Raw genomic sequence first — 17,618 nt, 5'->3', positions numbered from 1 at the left:
TTTTTGAAAATGGTGGCCATTTTTAAAACAACAAAATCAGTATTTTTAACGTATTTTATAAATTTATTTGAACGAGGACTTATATGTGACTTATTTATTCTTTGCACTTTCTCTCTCAACTTACTCGTTTATGAGCTACATGATGCCGAATGTACACCACAAGCCTTTCTTTTAGATATAACACGCTGTAACTCCTAAATGGGGTAGGTTTAGAGAAAAAATGTCACGAATAAGAAAATAGCTTTTAAATTGTAAAAGAATACTAAAATACAGCGTATTCCATAAGAAATATCAAAGTTGTTGGCCATATTGGAAAATTGTGGATGTATATTTTTTATTCGTAACCATCCCTAAAAACATTTTTTACAATTAAAAGGGGTCGTCTAATAAAAAGTTAACTCTATATGGAAAATAAAATTTGTGTATGTTCACTATGTAATCTCAACCGGGATGAAACGTGTACCCTTTTATAGCAGAATCTCCAATTTAAAAAAAGATACGTCAATTTTGGTCTAACAAGTTATATTTAAATGAACATGAGTTTTTTTGAATTTTTAAATGGCAAAGATTGGCGGGCACTTGGAAATTATCTTAAAGAAGCGTGGAGTAAAGGGTGGGAATTGATAATGGAGTATAATTATTAAATTTAAGAATTGAGATATCGATACGAAAATTGGAAAAATCTATGTAATTTAAAAAATGTATAAAATATTGTTTGTTAAGTATCTATCAAAGTAAATTATAAAAGTAACAGGTTTGTTTTATGAATTATTAACTGTTTGTAGGAAAAATTCAGATTCTCAGTAGGCTACATTTAAATTTTATTATTCATTCAATTTATTATCTGATCTTTATTAGTATGTAGTGCTATTTTTGTATGTTCTGTAGTGGAAATCAGTTTATTTTATGAATAATTGTATGTGATTCATGGCATTTTTTTAAACGGTTTTAAAATATTTTAAAATCAGTGTGTCTAACACAAAACAGACGGTCTTTGACCATTGTTCTTTGCAATTAAATAAAAAAAACACTGTATTGATATTTTATTACAATGAACACATTTTCTTCTTCTTCATCATCTATCTTCTTCATCATTTATTCATCTAATAATTCTTTTTGTAGATTATCGTAACGCAAAATGATTAATAAAATATTGCATTATTATCCTTACCCGTTTTAAAGTTATAGCTTAATTGCTAAGAGGCTGTAAATTTATCTAAAAAGGGGGGTTAGAGGAAAGCACAAGGGGGTAGGAGTGGGGACTTGAGTGGGAAAATGATAATCGCAACATGGTCTAACAGCATAGAAAAATTCAGCTTTCCCATAGTTACTTACAACATCAAACCTATATCGACTGTGGGCTACGTACCGTCCATGCGCGCCTCGGTACTACTACGAATTTTCCACGTTTACTTACTGAAATCAACGTAGCTCTGTTGTTTTTGCACGGATTTCTTTAAACTTGGTGTTGTTGTACTACTTGTTAGTTTTTCTAACCATAAATAGTTTGTAACATGCCCTAAACAAGCGCAATATTTCCGATATTTCATTTTTAAGTATTTTTAAATTTTATTTTTTGCAATAAATGTTGATTAGCGCCTAAAGTATAAGAGATAGAAGAAAGGTTGTAATAACCTTTTTAAAAGACAATATATTTAGGCGTAGATAGACGCTTAATTCACCTTTCTATCATTAACCGTTTGTGAGTTAGACGCGGAAACGTAAACCGATGACCCGCGCAACTTCCCCCCCTCACCCCCGAGTTGTGACCACCCTAGAAATGCGACATCATTGATTTTTTTCATCTACTAGATGTCCCCAGCAATAATCAAAAGTCAAATTTTGTCAGACTTTCAGTGCATACTCAACCCGTTTAGCGCCTGGACTAATCACAGTATACTAGCAAATTACAAAATACAGTACAAAAGCAAAAACATCACTTGTTACTATTGAGCTACTGAATATTACTCGATACATTGTAGTAAAGGCTAGCAGTGCGGAGTGTGGGATCTGTAGTAGTCCGGAGTGTGGGAACTGTTTATGACGATTAGATTAAGGTATCTGCAATCCTAAAATGCTATGGAAAGGGAGGAAAACAGGTCCGCGACATAGTAAGTGGTGAAGGAAGTAGTAAAAGCGAGCAGTCTGGAGTGTGGGAACTGTTTATAACGATTAGTTTAAGGTATCTGCAATTCTAAAACGCTATGGAAAGGGAGGAAAAAAGGTCCGCGACGTAGGAAGTGGTGAAGGAAGTAGTAAAGGAGAGCAGTCCGGAGTGTGGGAACTGTTTATGACGATTACATTAAGGTATCTGCAATCTTAGAATGCACTGGGAAGGGAGAGAAAGAGGTCCACGACGTAGGAAGTGGTGAAGGAAGTAGTAAAAGCAAGCAGTCTGGAGTGTGGGAACTGTTTATAACGATTAGTTTAAGGTATCTGCAATTCTAAAACGCTATGGAAAGGGAGGAAAACAGGTGCGCGAAGTAGGAAGTGGTGAAGGAAGTAGTAAATACTGTTCAATGAAATGGCGACCATACATAGTAGGTATTTTAAGCCAAGTATGAGTGGAGATGAGTGTAGAAATGAGTGGCGCGATCTTGTAGTCTTGTTAGTGACTAAGGCCGACATTCCTTAGACACATAGCTGTTAATTAATAGCCCAAACAGCTAATGACAACTAAGGGACCTACAGTTTATAGTGGAATCCGAACCACATTTTTCAGGATAGTACTGCGGATAGTCGTAGTACTCACTCGTGCGGACGTTAATCCACACCAGGGAGTATCGCATCCACAGTGCATGCCTATAAATATCCACAATTCGTGACCTCCTAGTAGCTGGATTACAGGACGACGCCACCCGTCCCAGTCCGGAGTGTGGGAACTGTTTATGACGATTACATTAAGTTATCTGCAATCTTAGAATGCACTGGGAAGTCCTAAAATGCTATAGGATGGGAGGAAAACTTGTCCGCGACGTAGGAAGTGGTGAAGGAAGTAGTCAATGCGAGCAGTGTGGAGTGTGGGAACTGGAAACCGTTTGTAACAGTTAGATTTATGTATCTGCAATACTGAAATGCTTTGAGAAGGGATGGAAACATGTCCACAACATAGGTAAGGGTGAAAGAAGTAGTACATGCTAGCAATGTGGAGTGTGGGAAATGTTTGTGGCAATTAGATTAATGTATTTAAAATCCTAAAATGATATGGAAAGAGATTAAAACAGGTCCAAGACGTAGGAAATGGCGTAGGAAGTAGTAAAGTTTAGCACCGCAGAGTTTGGGAACCGTTTGTGACAGTTAGATTATCACTTAGATTAATGAATCTGTAATACTAAAATGCTATGTGAAGGGAAGGAAACAGGTCCATGGCGTAGGAAATGGTTTCTCTGTGATAGAAAACATGTTTAACACTATCTGTTCTGATAATCTTCCTTCGGCACCTTTAATTGATAAATCATTAATTGATATGAGAGGGTAAGTTAATTGATAAATATAGATTATATACATATATAAAACGATAAAACATTATGTTTTTCAATGTTATTTGGCTGCAATGCTGCAATCTTTTTTCGGAAAATCAGTAAACTATGCTGCTGCATGTTTCAAATAACTGAGCTACACCTGTTTAAGAAAAAGAATCTGTTTTTCCGTACTCGGTTGTCGGTGATGTCGGTTACAGCGATGAAAAAATAGCTAAGGAAAAAGAAGAAGTAAATTAATGGTTTCGGTTTTTGTGGTTTGTGCTGCTGAGTGGGAGTGGGGAGTGCTGAAGTTGATTCTGAAACACGTCTTTTTATTTCATTTCGTAAAAATCTAAATATTCCGGGGATGGAGACGAGATTGATTGATGTTACATAAATCTTATGTGTCCTGAATACCTCATTTATTGAATATGTTGTATAAATCAATGCCATTCAACGTTATACTGGTCTTTTACGTTCCGTGATAAAGTCTATGCGGTTAATTTTGATACGCAATTAAGATAAAGCCTACCCTTCATAAGGTTTTTGGTTTACTTAAGTCATCACGATCGTGCCTGTCGATTTTAAGTTTTGATCCTTTACTTGATTTCTTTAAAACTTAAAATGTGTGCCAATTGGACTGCTAACATCAGAGACATGTCGCCAGACCGCCATGGACATTACCAACTTGACAATGTGGGTTTGCAAAATGGGCTTGGTCTGCCAGTACAGTTGCTGGGAGCTAATATGATGAACAATTTTTACATGCCTAGACATGATGGTAAGTAGGCCTAGGTACCTATTACTAGGACATTTTTAGAAGATCTCTCTGCTGTTTCAACCTCCCGGTTTTGGTTTTAAGGTAGTAACTTAATAGGCTTGGTGGTAATCATTTACCGTACTTACACTGGGATAGCCTATTAGGCCTATGTAGTTTTTATATGTCTACTTACAGTATTTTTCACGCAGAATCCAAAAATGCAATCAGTTGTTGGAGAGATTCCTAAGTGGCCATACAGTTAAATAATGAATAGGCTATTAAGCTTCAGTTTTGTTGATTCATATTTGTGGTATGGACGAGTCCATGTTCTAGTAGCGACTAACACTAGGCTAGTAGGGGTGGAAGGTTTGTGGAGTGGAAACAGCTGTCAGTTGTTTACATTCGATACTAAACAGACAAAACCACACACAACGCTATGAGAGTAAAATCTGAGTTACGATATGCAATAACTAGATTTTTAAAAGAAAATGGACTTTGGTGCTGTTTAGAAAATACAATAAATCAACTATGATACATAAACTACATATTAATCACATTAACATAAATTATAAACAAAATACTTAGAGTTCATATTCATTCTCGTAAATAAATAAATAAATAATAAATAAATACGTAAAATATCAGTAATAGAAGCTAGGCCACTGCAGACATGATCGTCCTCATTCCAATCCTCAACGTCTGTTAATGAACGTGCCATATGTCTGTGAAACTGCCAATAAACCAACATTAAGCTATGACGTCACCGTCAGATCAGTAGATCAAGAAGGCCGTGGCATCAAAACTTCCTAACCTCAATTTCATGTATCAAAACGTCCTAACCTCAAACACATGTTTCACGTGTCAAAACTTCCTAACCTCAAAAACATTTTATGTTTAAATCATACGTTTTGAGCAGTTTTAAAGTGTTTGTTTTACTAATGTACCATTTATATGTAACTGAGGTGTCTAAATAAAGTATATTAACCACAAATAACACTTGTTTCTATACCATAATTGTATCACGCAATGTACTCCCACGTGCGAAGATAGTAAAAAAACCTGAGGTAGTAAAAACAAAAATCTTCAAAAACGGTTTATAAGATTTTGATAATTTTTATGTAGTATAATTATAAGTACTTAAGCAACCTGAGAAATAAATTGCATTCCCATACACTTGTGTGAACCTGGCAATAACTCCAGCCATAAGTAGTGCGCGCGGCCAAAAAAATTTATTGCTGGCCGTTTTGCGGCAAAATACGTCCGCGAGCAATATTACCGATGATGCCAACAGATAGAGGACACTTTAACGGACACGACAGTATCAACATCATGTACCTGGGGGATAAGTTTAGGGGGGTATAACCAGCAATAAGTAGTGCGCGCGCCCGATAAAATCTATTGCCGGCCGTATTGCGGAAAAATACGTCCGCGAGCAATATTACCGATGATGCCAACAGATAGAGGACACTTTAACGGACACGACAGTATCAACATCATGTACCTGGAGGATAAAATAAGGGGGGTAAAACCAGCAATAAGTATGCGCGCGCCCGATAAAATCTATTGCCGGCCGTATTGCGGAAAAATACGTCCGCGAGCAATATTACCGATGATGCCAACAGATAGAGGACACTTTAACGGACACGACAGTATCAACATCATGTACCTGGGGGATAAGTTTAGGGGGGTATAACCAGCAATAAGTAGTGCGCGCGCCCGATAAAATCTATTGCCGGCCGTATTGCGGAAAAATACGTCCGCGAGCAATATTACCGATGATGCCAACAGATAGAGGACACTTCAACGGACACGACAGTATCAACATCATGTACCTGGAGGATAAAATAAGGGGGGTATAACCAGCAATAAGTAGTGCGCGCGCCGGATAAAATCTATTGCTGGCCGTATTGCGGAAAAATACGTCCGCGAGCAATATTACCGATGATGTCAACAGATAGAGGACACTTTAACGGACACGACAGTATCAATATCATGTACCTTAGGGATGAGTAAAGGGGGGTATAACCAGCAATAAGTATTGCAATAAGTAGCGGCTAAGCGACTACATAGAACATAGCTACTGTGCACTGGTTCTAGTATAACAGACAATGATTAATGGTTAGTGCAGCAATGGTATAGCAATTGTTAGTACAGCTCTGAAATACAAACAAATGAAAGCGTGTTAGTTAGTAAAGAAGCCAGCAAAAAATTACAATCACTCTAATAAATCAACTATTTTCTTTTACTCCCATAAATCAAATATCTCACAGCTGAATTGCTGCTACAGTAACTATCTGTTACCCACGGGCTCCACCCCTGTTACTACAATAGTATTAATAAAACTATTGATTGGTTAAGTTAAGATGAAATAAACAAAACAGAATACAGTAATGGTAATGCAAACAAATAATAACAGCTGAGGTATTTTTAACATTAGGTAAATGGAAAGTTCCCTTTGGAAAGCAATTACGACCTTATAGGGCAGTTTATGAAATAATGAATAATTTTGCGCAAGGTTTCTCGTCATGACGAACAAGTATATGGTTTATGGGGGTGTGACTTGTAGTTTTCTCAAAAGTTCATGGGTACTTTTGACTTTATACATAGATTACAATAAACATTGACTACAAACTAAACACCACACATTATTTTAGGTAACACCGTGTTCTCACGGACCTACGCGATAACAAAACGAATTTGAAAAACCACCTTGCTGTCGACTCCCGCCCATCGATGTAGTTATTATACATCGATGCTCCCGCCTCGCCGTCGCCGACCCCGACTGCGACTCAGACTCACTGTCTAGTCTAGTGTCTAGTATCTCGGCTCGGCGAGCGCCGCGCACATCCAGCGCTGTACCCCGGCTGTACCCTGCGCAGGCGCGGGCGACTGATGCGCGGCCCGGCGGTGAACCACAAGATCAGCTGTTTCTGAACTAGTGTCATCTGCTAATTTGTTATGTTTACATTTTGGAACATAACTTCGGTGAATTGGTGAGGCGATTCTGCTAGTATGGTTTTAGTTTGATTATAAATATTATAAATACTAACTTAGTTACTTGTATAACTGTGTTGGAAGAGGTTTAACACCAGAAAACCTAGTACAGTATATATTAGGAACGGCAATGCCTCTCCTCCAAACTTCACGTTATCTGCCCACAACTATATTGATTATGAAATAAAACTGTGCTAAACAAACCTAAACCAAACTTGCTGCAATATTTTAAAATTCCGTTTGATAGCAGCATTCTGAAAGGAAACTGCTGTTCTTTAATATCCTAACTAAACTTTCTGTAACATTTCAAAAATTTCTTTCCCAAAAATTCCATGATTGAATCATAATTCATTTGTTCTAAATATGCAGCCTAAAAATTTAGTTTGTAAAGTGTTTCTTGATGATAGACTAAGTAAATATGAGGTTTGTGACATTAAACTTACTACAGACAAGACAAATTGTAACAAAATTTGTTACAATACCCTGGTTATACCCCCCTTATTTTATCCTCCAGGTACATGATGTTGATACTGTCGTGTCCGTTAAAGTGTCCTCTATCTGTTGGCATCATCGGTAATATTGCTCGCGGACGTATTTTTCCGCAATACGGCCAGCAATAGATTTCATCGGGCGCGCGCACGACTTATTGCTGGTTATACCCCCCTAAACTTATCCCCCAGGTACATGATGTTGATACTGTCGTGTCCGTTAAAGTGTCCTCTATCTGTTGGCATCATCGGTAATATTGCTCGCGGACGTATTTTCCGCAATACGGCCAGCAATAGATATAATCGCGTGCGCTCACTACTTATTGCTGGTTATACCCCCCTTATTTTATCCTCCAGGTACATGATGTTGATACTGTTGTGTCCGTTCAAGTGACCTCTATCTGTTGGCATCATCGGTAATATTGCTCGCGGACGTATTTCTCCGCAATACGGCCAGCAATAGATTTTATCCGGCGCGCGCACTACTTATTGCTGGTTTTAACCCCTTTATTTTATCCCCCAGGTACATGATATTGATACTGTCGTGTCCGTTAAAGTGTCCTCTATCTGTTGGCATCATCGGTAATATTGCTCGCGGACGTATTTTTCCGCAATACGGCCTGCAATAGATTTTATCCGGCGCGCGCACTACTTATTGCTGGTTATACCCCCCTAAACTTATCCCCCAGGTACATGATGTTGATACTGTCGTGTCCGTTAAAGTGTCCTCTATCTGTTGGCATCATCGGTAATATTGCTCGCGGACGTATTTTTCCGCAATACGGCCAGCAATAGATTTTTTCGGGCGCGCGCACAACTTATTGCTGGTTTTACCCCCCTTAACTTATCCCCCAGGTACATGATATTGATACTGTCGTGTCCGTTAAAGTGTCCTCTATCTGTTGGCATCATCGGTAATATTGCTCGCGGACGTATTTCTCCGCAATACGGCCAGCAATAGATTTTATCCGGCGCGCGCACTACTTATTGCTGGTTTTAACCCCTTTATTTTATCCCCCAGGTACATGATATTGATACTGTCGTGTTCGTTAAAGTGTCCTCTATCTGTTGGCATCATCGGTAATATTGCTCGCGGACGTATTTTTCCGCAATACGGCCTGCAATAGATTTTATCCGGCGCGCGCACTACTTATTGCTGGTTATACCCCCCTAAACTTATCCCCCAGGTACATGATGTTGATACTGTCGTGTCCGTTAAAGTGTCCTCTATCTGTTGGCATCATCGGTAATATTGCTCGCGGACGTATTTTTCCGCAATACGGCCAGCAATAGATTTTTTCGGGCGCGCGCACAACTTATTGCTGGTTTTACCCCCCTTAACTTATCCCCCAGGTACATGATATTGATACTGTCGTGTCTGTTAAAGTGTCCTCTATCTGTTGGCATCATCGGTAATATTGCTCGCGGACGTATTTTGCCGCAAAACGGCCAGCAATAAATTTTTTTGGCCGCGCGCACTACTTATGGCTGGAGTTATTGCCAGGTTCACACCAATTTCCTATACCATGGTTATGATGGAATCTATAAGTGGTAGAAGTTGTGCCTGTTCATTTCAAGGCATCTGATCTGCCGATTTAGTTAAAAATGTATATCTCAAAAATCGTTTAAACAATTTTATTGATTTTTATGTAGTATGATCATCATGTTTTAAGCTACCTGATAAATAAATTGCATTCCCATACCATTGTTATGATGGTTTCTGGTAAGAGGTAGAAGTTGGGCCTGTTCATTTCTAGGCTACTGACTTGCCGATTCAGTTAAAATTGTATATCTCAAAAATCGTTTAAACGATTTTAATCATTTTTATGTAGTATGATCATAATGTCTTAAGCTACCTGTAAAATAAATTGCATTCCCATACCATTCTTATGACGGTTTCTATAAGAGGTAGAAGTTGGGCCTGTTCATTCCTAGGTTACTGATTGGCCGATATAGTTAAAAATTTATATCTCGAAAACCGTTTACAAGATTTTTATGATTTTTATGTAGTAGGATCATAATGTCTTGCTCTAACTGAGAAATAAATTGCATTTCCATACCATGGTTATGATGGAATCTATAAGTGGTAGAAGTTGTGCCTGTTCATTTCAAGGCATCTGATCTGCCGATTTAGTTAAAAATGTATATATCAAAAATCGTTTAAACAATTTTAATGATTATTATGTAGTATGATCATCATGTTTTAAGCTACCTGAGAAATAAATTGCATTACCATACCATGGTTATGATGGGTTCTACAACAGGTAGAAGTTGGGCTAGTTCATTTCTAGGCTATACTGATTTGACGAATTAGTTAAAAATTTATATCTCAAAAACCGTTTACAACATATTGATGAATCTTATGTGGTATGATCATAATGTCATAAACTACCTGTGAAATAAATTGCATTACCATACCATGGTTATGATGGGTTCTACAACAGGTAGAAGTTGGGCTAGTTCATTTCTAGGCTACTGATTTGCCGATATAGTTAAAAATTTATATCTCGAAAACCGTTTACAACATATTGATGAATCTTATGTGGTATAAGATTAATTGTAACACTTTAATACAAGCCAAAACGAAAATTCAAACATTTATCACACCATGCTTATGCACCACTTTACTAACATAAATTTATAAAAATATATATATTAGACTCTGCCTTTGTTATGGATGGTATACTTACTCCACTCATTTTAATTAACGATTTGTTAACTGAATTGTTAAATCGTTAACAGCCCGAATGTCTGCCTGTTAAAGACACCATCATAACCATTGTATGGGAATGCCATTTATTTATCGTTTATCTTGAGTACTTATTATCATACTTTTTGAAATATTAATTTTATTTTTATATGAAACTTATACTGTATCCATCTTAATGTATTCAGGAGTAGCCTTTCGGATGAAATACTTTGTTTTATCATAAACTGTACTTCATATGAAAAGATTAAAACAATATTAAGTCACACCTTCACTATACTAATGACCTTCAACAACAACTCAGAGGTTCAATATGCTTTAGGTATTTTAAACTTAGAATGCACTGTTGAGGAAAACACATTTGAAACAGATTTTGATAGTGAAAATGTATGTACAGATGAAATGTTTCATGATACAAGTTGTACAACTTTATATAAAAAAAGTCCATTCTTTAACGAAATTTGTCAAACAAGGGCTGAATTGTTTTCTATGCATGGGTTAGTTGTAAGTTCTCTAAATGATGAAAACAAAGAAGATATAGACCTTTGTCCTATATCTGAAGAAAGTAGCCATGACATCTCAAATATAGACTGTAGGCCTAATAAGAATCCGTTTTACTGCCCGAAATTAGCAATTCTCATTGCTAAGAGATTTGTAGCTTTTTTACCACTGTGGTCTGCCATTATGTTAAAAAGCAAAGTTAATGTTACAGCATTAAAGAGATTAAGCAATGCCCCGGTTGAAAGTTGGTTTGGTATGGTTAAAAATGTAATTTTAAAGGGACAAACTAATCTCAGAGCTAACAGGTTTATTGGATGGTAAGAAGGGTTATTGAGGCCCGTTGCAAAGAAATCACACTAAACATACCTAAGGAAGGTTGCTGTGTTCGTAAACCGAGGAATAATGTGGTTAAAAGACATTTGAAATTGAGTACTAAATCTAAGAAAAATTCTAAAGCACAGACAGTACCTGATAACAATAAAACTGGAATGCTTTTGCTGTCAGATGAAGACATGGATGTTGTCGAGGAGTCTTGGGAAAAACCCTCTAAGACAACTCGCCCAAGCTATTTCCAATCTAAGTACTTGCATAATCATGTTCAAAAACCTTACGTTATGACACATGAACACCAATTAACGATAACAAATCTGATTTTAGATAATGGCTTGATTTCTGACCCTAACTATTATACTCAATTACCACAGAGGAAAAATTACATTGTTTGTTCCATCGAAGGTCGGAACAACTCAAAGTGTTGCTTGTACATTAATGATATTGAACTGTTACGGGGCAAATCTTGGCTTGACAACTCTGTCATAGAGGCTGTAGGGCTTATACTCATGGGAAAAGACAACCATAACAGTTCAATAGTTCATGACAATGTTGCAACATTAAGTCTTGTCCAAGGAGAAGATATCAAACCTAACCACTGGTTGCTTACAAAATCAATTGCAGATATTTCTGTTGCAGAACAGCTATTTTTCCCATTGAACATTGATAACGTGCACTGGGTTTTAGGCTATGCAAACGTGAAGGACCATACATTTTACCTTATTGATCCTTCATCAGATTTTGTCAATCCTAACAGAAAAAAGTATATATTTAACAACTTTCTAAAATTTTACTCAAACATAACCAACACTGACTTTGATGACATAGTCAAATCATGGCAACATGGCCATTTAAGACATCCTGTTCAAACTGACAGTTACAATTGTGGTGTATTCATTTTGTATTTCATAGAACAATTATTAAAAACAAATGGTTCAATAGACTTGATGTTTGATGCAGATCAACATAGAATATTGTTATTCAAAAAGCTCCTTAGCTATTCAGGCTATATGGTTAATACATGTTACATTTGCAATGGACAATTTCCCGACTCACCAAGAAACCAAAATGACTTTTGCGTTGAATGTACTGCTTGTAAAAGGTGGTTTCACACTAGTAAGAAAGGTGGTGGAAATTGCTTACCACCTGATGTGCCAAGTTCTACTCAAGTGTTAGAACACATAGATTTCTTTTGTATTTTATGCAGGTACTACCAAACTAAATATTTACAACAACAAAAATAAGAGTAATATGTTGCCTTCATTCACTGTCTCTAATAGTCTTTAAAAAGTATAGGCTGTAAAATTTATATTTAAATAAAACAGTGATTACCATTATTACATTACAAACCACATGAGAACACTGTTAAGTTCTTACTAATATTTACTAAAATCATCCTCAAGGTTTTCACATCTAACATTGGCCTACAGTCTAAATGAAACAGTGGTAAGGGTATAAACTAGAGCGAGGTAAGGAGCAGCTATAAGGGGAGGAGGAGGCTGCAATAACAAAAAATTAAAATTGACAATGTAACATATAATTAAAAGCCTAAACAAAATGATACACCATTCTTAAAAATATATTACCTTACTTAAGATAAAATGACCCAGTGGTAAAAATTGTGGCGAGGTAAGGAGCAGCTATAAGGGGAGGAGGAGGCTGCAATAAAAAAAAATAATATTGTCAATGTAACATATAAGTAAAAGCCTAAACAAATTGATACACCATTCTTAAAAATATATTACCTTACTTAAGATAAAATGACCCAGTGGTAAAAATTGTGGCGAGGTAAGGAGCAGCTATAAGGGGAGGAGGAGGCTGCAATAAACCATTCTTAAAAATATATTACCTTACTTAAGATAAAATGACCCAGTGGTAAAAATTATGGCGAGGTAAGTAGCAGCTATAAGGGGAGGAGGAGGCTGCAATAAAACAAATAAATAGTCAATGTAACATTTAATGTAAAGCCTAAAGAAAAAGAAAGATAAAATGACCCAGTGGTAAAATTATGGCGAGGTAAGGAGCAACTATAAGGGGAGGAGGAGGCTGCAAAAAAAATTAATATTGTCAATGTAACATATAATTAATAGCCTAAACAAAATGATAAACAATTCTTAAAAATATATTACCTTACTTAAGATAAAATGACCCAGTGGTAAAAATTATGGCGAGGTAAGGAGCAGCTATAAGGGGAGGAGGAGGCTGCAATAAAAAAAATAAATAGTCAATGTAACATTTAATGTAAAGTCTAAAGAAAAAGAAAAAAAATGACCCAGTGGTAAAATTATGGTGCCAAATTTGAAATATATTTTTATTATCTGAAAAATCGGTAGCACAGTAAGGTGCAGGCCTAACTTCTACCACATACAGAAACCAGCATTGAATGGGTTCTACCTGTTATAGAACCCATCATAATCATGGTATGGGAATGCAATTTATTTCACAGGTGGCTTATGACATTATGATCATACCACATACGATTCATTAAAATCGTGTAAACGGTTTTTGAGATATAAATTTTTATCTTAATCGGTCAATCAGTAACCTAACAATGAACAGGCCCAACTTCTACCTCTTATACAAACCACCATAACCATGTTATGGGAATGCAATTTATTTCACAGGTAGCTTAAAACATTATGATCATACCACATAAGACTCATTAAAATAGTGTAAACTGTTTTTGAGATATAAATGTTCAACTGAATCGGCAAATCAGTAGCCTAGAAATGAACTAGCCCAACTTCTACCTGTTATAGAACCCATCATAACCATGGTATGGAAATGAAATTTATTTCACAAGTACTTTATGACATTATGACATTATGATCATACCACATAAGATTAATTAAAATCGTGTAAACGGTTTTTGAGATATAAATTTTTAACTGATTCGTCAAATCAGTAGCCTAGAAATGAACAGGCCTAACTTCTACCTGTTGTAGAACCCATCATAACCATGGTATGGTAATGCAATTTATTTCACAGGTAGCTTATGACAATATGATCATAATACATAACATTCATTAAAATCGTGTAAACGGTTTTTGAGATATAAATTTTTAACTGATTCGTCAAATCAGTAGCCTTGAAATGAACAGGCCCAACTTCTACCTGTTGTAGAACCCATCATAACCATGGTATGGAAATGCAATTTATTTCTCAGGTAGTTTATGACATTATGATCATACCACATAAGATTCATTAAAATCGTGTAAACGGTTTTTGAGATATAAATTTTTAACTGATTCGTCAAGTCAGTAGCCTAGAAATGAACAGGCCTAACTTCTACCTGTTGTAGAACCCATCATAACCATGGTATGGTAATGCAATTTATTTCACAGGTAGCTTAAGACATCATGATCATACTACATATAAATCATTAAAATCGTAAACGATTTTTGAGATATAATGTTTATACAAAATGTAAAAATAGTTGTCTTAAGTTATAAGTGACAGGTTCAAATTCTTCATCTAATAGATTCCATCATAACCATGGTATGGGATTGCAAATTATTTCTCAGGTTGCTTAAATACTTATAATCATACTACATAAAAATTACCAAAATCGTATAAACCGTTTTTGCAGAATATTGTTTTTACTAGCTCAGGTTTTTATACTATCTTTGCACGTGGGAGTACATTGCGAGATACAATTATGGTATAGAAACAAGTGTTATTAGTGGTTATTATACTTCATTTAATCACCTCAGTTATAAAAAATTTGTATTTTTGTATAAAAAACACTCTGAAACTGCCTAAAAGGTATATGTTTTACATTTTATAGTGAAAAACGCATTTTGAGGTTAGGAAGTTTTTCAGCCATGGCCTTCTTGATCTACTGATCTGACGCTGACGTCATAGCTTAATGGTGGTTTATTGGCAGTTTTACGTGCATACGTGCCATAGCCTAAGTCCATAATCCCATAGTACATCCCATTGTGCCTAAAAGTGAAAACGTGCCACAGTGCATAACTTAATTTCATGTATTAGCAGCTAATAAATGATGTTACATAATCTAATCTAATCCAACCTAACCCAACCCAACCTTAATCAATGTTTAAATCACATTTTATGTCAGAAAAGGCATGTGAGGAAGATAGGTCGGACTTTATGCGGATTCGTGACTGTATTAAGTCCTTTGAAGTGAGGTTAGATTAGGAAGGTAAGTTAAAGGTTAGGTTATAATGAACCGACTCGTTAATTAATACTACTTCCAAACTGTTTTTGCACAATTAAATAGTGGGTGAAACACAATGAAATAACGATACCGTATCAAAAATGCTTATTGTTCACTTCAAAACACTTAATACAGTCACAAATCCGCATTTACTTACCCGGCCTACCTTCCTCACATGCCTAAATAAGAACTGATTATTTGGTTTCAAAACTAATCGATTTGATTTCATTCCGCATTACAGTAGATCAATAAAAACAGCTGTTTGCTCTACTCACTCAGTCCTCACTCCTCACTCAGTAGGCTACGGACCCGTCCAGACCATGCCATATTACCATTACCTTCAGTACGGCTCAATTATCCTTAGGTTCGTAATCTTAACCTTCGTTTTACGGCCACTACGGCTACTTAGGAACCTCTCCGACAAAAACTGATTGCATTTTTGGATTCAGTGTGAAAAATACTGTAAGTAGGCCTAGACATATAAAAATTACATAATATCTCAGTGTAAGTATGGTAAATATTTGCCGGCTTGGTATATGGGATAGGCCTAAGTTAATGTTATAATTTTGTAATGACAAGAAGACCTAGGCCAGGCCTACCTATGTTTTTGACATCAAAGAGTTAAATTTTCCTGCTTTTTCACTCCTAACCCTAGGCCTAAGTTAGTTTAGGCTAACTAACTCATGTGACTGTTAGTCCCTCCTTTGTAATAGAGATGTGCACTACCGGTATAGATCCAAAAATATGCGGTATAAGTTATAGCCTAACTTAAAACAACAGGTTGAATTAACAGGGCTAGGCAACTGAATTAACTGGTTGAATTAACGTGTGACAACTGAGTCTGAGCAATTACTTGGTCAACCCCAAACTTTTTCATATTTTACTACGGTCATAAGGATGTTCTCAGAAAACAAGAAACATATAGGCCTAATTCAAGCCCCACAAGGCCATCGTACAGGTTGCCGAGCGATAAGAAGGTTCAAAGCGCGCTAACACGCGATAATGTGGCTTGTGGGAGACGCGTGGAAGGCCAGTTTTGAAAGTACTGTTATGTTAGGTTAGGTTAATTCATACTGGACGTGCGGAAGGCCAGTTTTGACAGTACCGTTATGTTAGGTTAGGTTAATTCATAACCTTACCTAACCTAACCTAACCTTGCGGTGCTTGAATGATATGTTTCTTGTTTTCTGAGATCATCCTTATGACTGTAGTAAAATATGAAAAGGTTTGGGGTTGACCCAGTAATTGCTCAGAATTACCGATAACTGTTGTCAAGTTAGCCCGTTACGGCGAACTCCTTGTTATTAAAACGCTTTTAGTTGCATTGCGGCAACGCCTCAACAGATTCACCGAACACCATTTAGAAAAAACCTATTTAAAAGTGATTTCTGACAAAACCGTTGTTGATAGGCCTAGTCAGTTTGTAGTTGTTTGTAAATGTTTAAGTTAGTAGTAATGTTTAAAGCATTTAAAAACTTTTGCTGACCGGGACTAAATGCCTGTTGAAAACAGACTCTCGACAATGGACATTTGGCAACAAACTCTTGTCACTGTTTCTGAAATAAAAGGATGCGGCAACCTGTTATTGGCAGCCAAAAAACCGTGCCATTGCGAGTGCTGGGAAACAACGTTAAACTTGCAGCTCTTAGGCTAAATAAATCAATTCCTAGTCTATGCCTATTGTGTTGTCAGATCTGGTTCAGGTAGCCTATAAGTTACCTAGCCTTAAACTTTACCATGAATCCATTAGGCGTAATGACCAGTGTTGACTGGATGGATGTCATAAAAAAAGTTAGGCTACTTGTTGCGGACTTCTACAGCTCGTGCCGTGGCTCTGCCCCCGGCCAGCTTCTACAACTTTCTGTCAGGGCAGTCGCTGATATGAAGTCCCCTTGTTGCCATGGCCTCCTGTATCCTCATATACCAACTGCGTCTGGGTTGTCTCTCCTCCCATCGTGGAACCCATTCCAGAACTTGTTAGAGTCGGCCCTCCTCTGATACAATTTACATGGCCAAACCAGACTAACTGTCTCCTTTGCACTTCATCTAAGCTACTACGTGTTTACAGTAGAACCTCGCTAATTCAAACCTCGATAATTAAAAAACCTCTAAAATGTTCGGGTCTGATCCCTTCAGAAAACCTTGAAAATTTGAAAAATAATACCCTATGCCAAAATAAATGGTCTTTCCGCTTAAT

At 36.6% G+C, this 17,618-nt stretch overlaps 1 protein-coding gene across 5 annotated transcripts in view; it reads left to right on the top strand.

Annotated features, from left to right (window-relative positions):
• Nucleotides 1-3,760: 3,760 nt before the first annotated feature.
• Nucleotides 3,761-17,618, top strand: part of LOC129002794 (uncharacterized) — a 43,109-nt gene continuing 29,251 nt past the window's right edge. For all 5 annotated transcript variants that reach the window (XM_054430855.1, XM_054430853.1, XM_054430854.1 and 2 more), the window contains exon 1: nucleotides 3,761-4,242. In XM_054430855.1, coding sequence (XP_054286830.1) covers nucleotides 4,086-4,242 — 157 coding nt within the window. In that variant the 5' untranslated portion in view covers nucleotides 3,761-4,085. The remainder of the gene's footprint in view (nucleotides 4,243-17,618) is intronic.

Source organism: Macrosteles quadrilineatus, unplaced genomic scaffold (assembly GCF_028750875.1).
Source record: "Macrosteles quadrilineatus isolate MER2022 unplaced genomic scaffold, UCM_ALF_1.0 Scaffold_9__3_contigs__length_116548681, whole genome shotgun sequence".
NCBI classification, from domain to species: domain Eukaryota; kingdom Metazoa; phylum Arthropoda; class Insecta; order Hemiptera; family Cicadellidae; genus Macrosteles; species Macrosteles quadrilineatus.
This window is presented reverse-complemented; position numbering and strand designations above follow the sequence as displayed.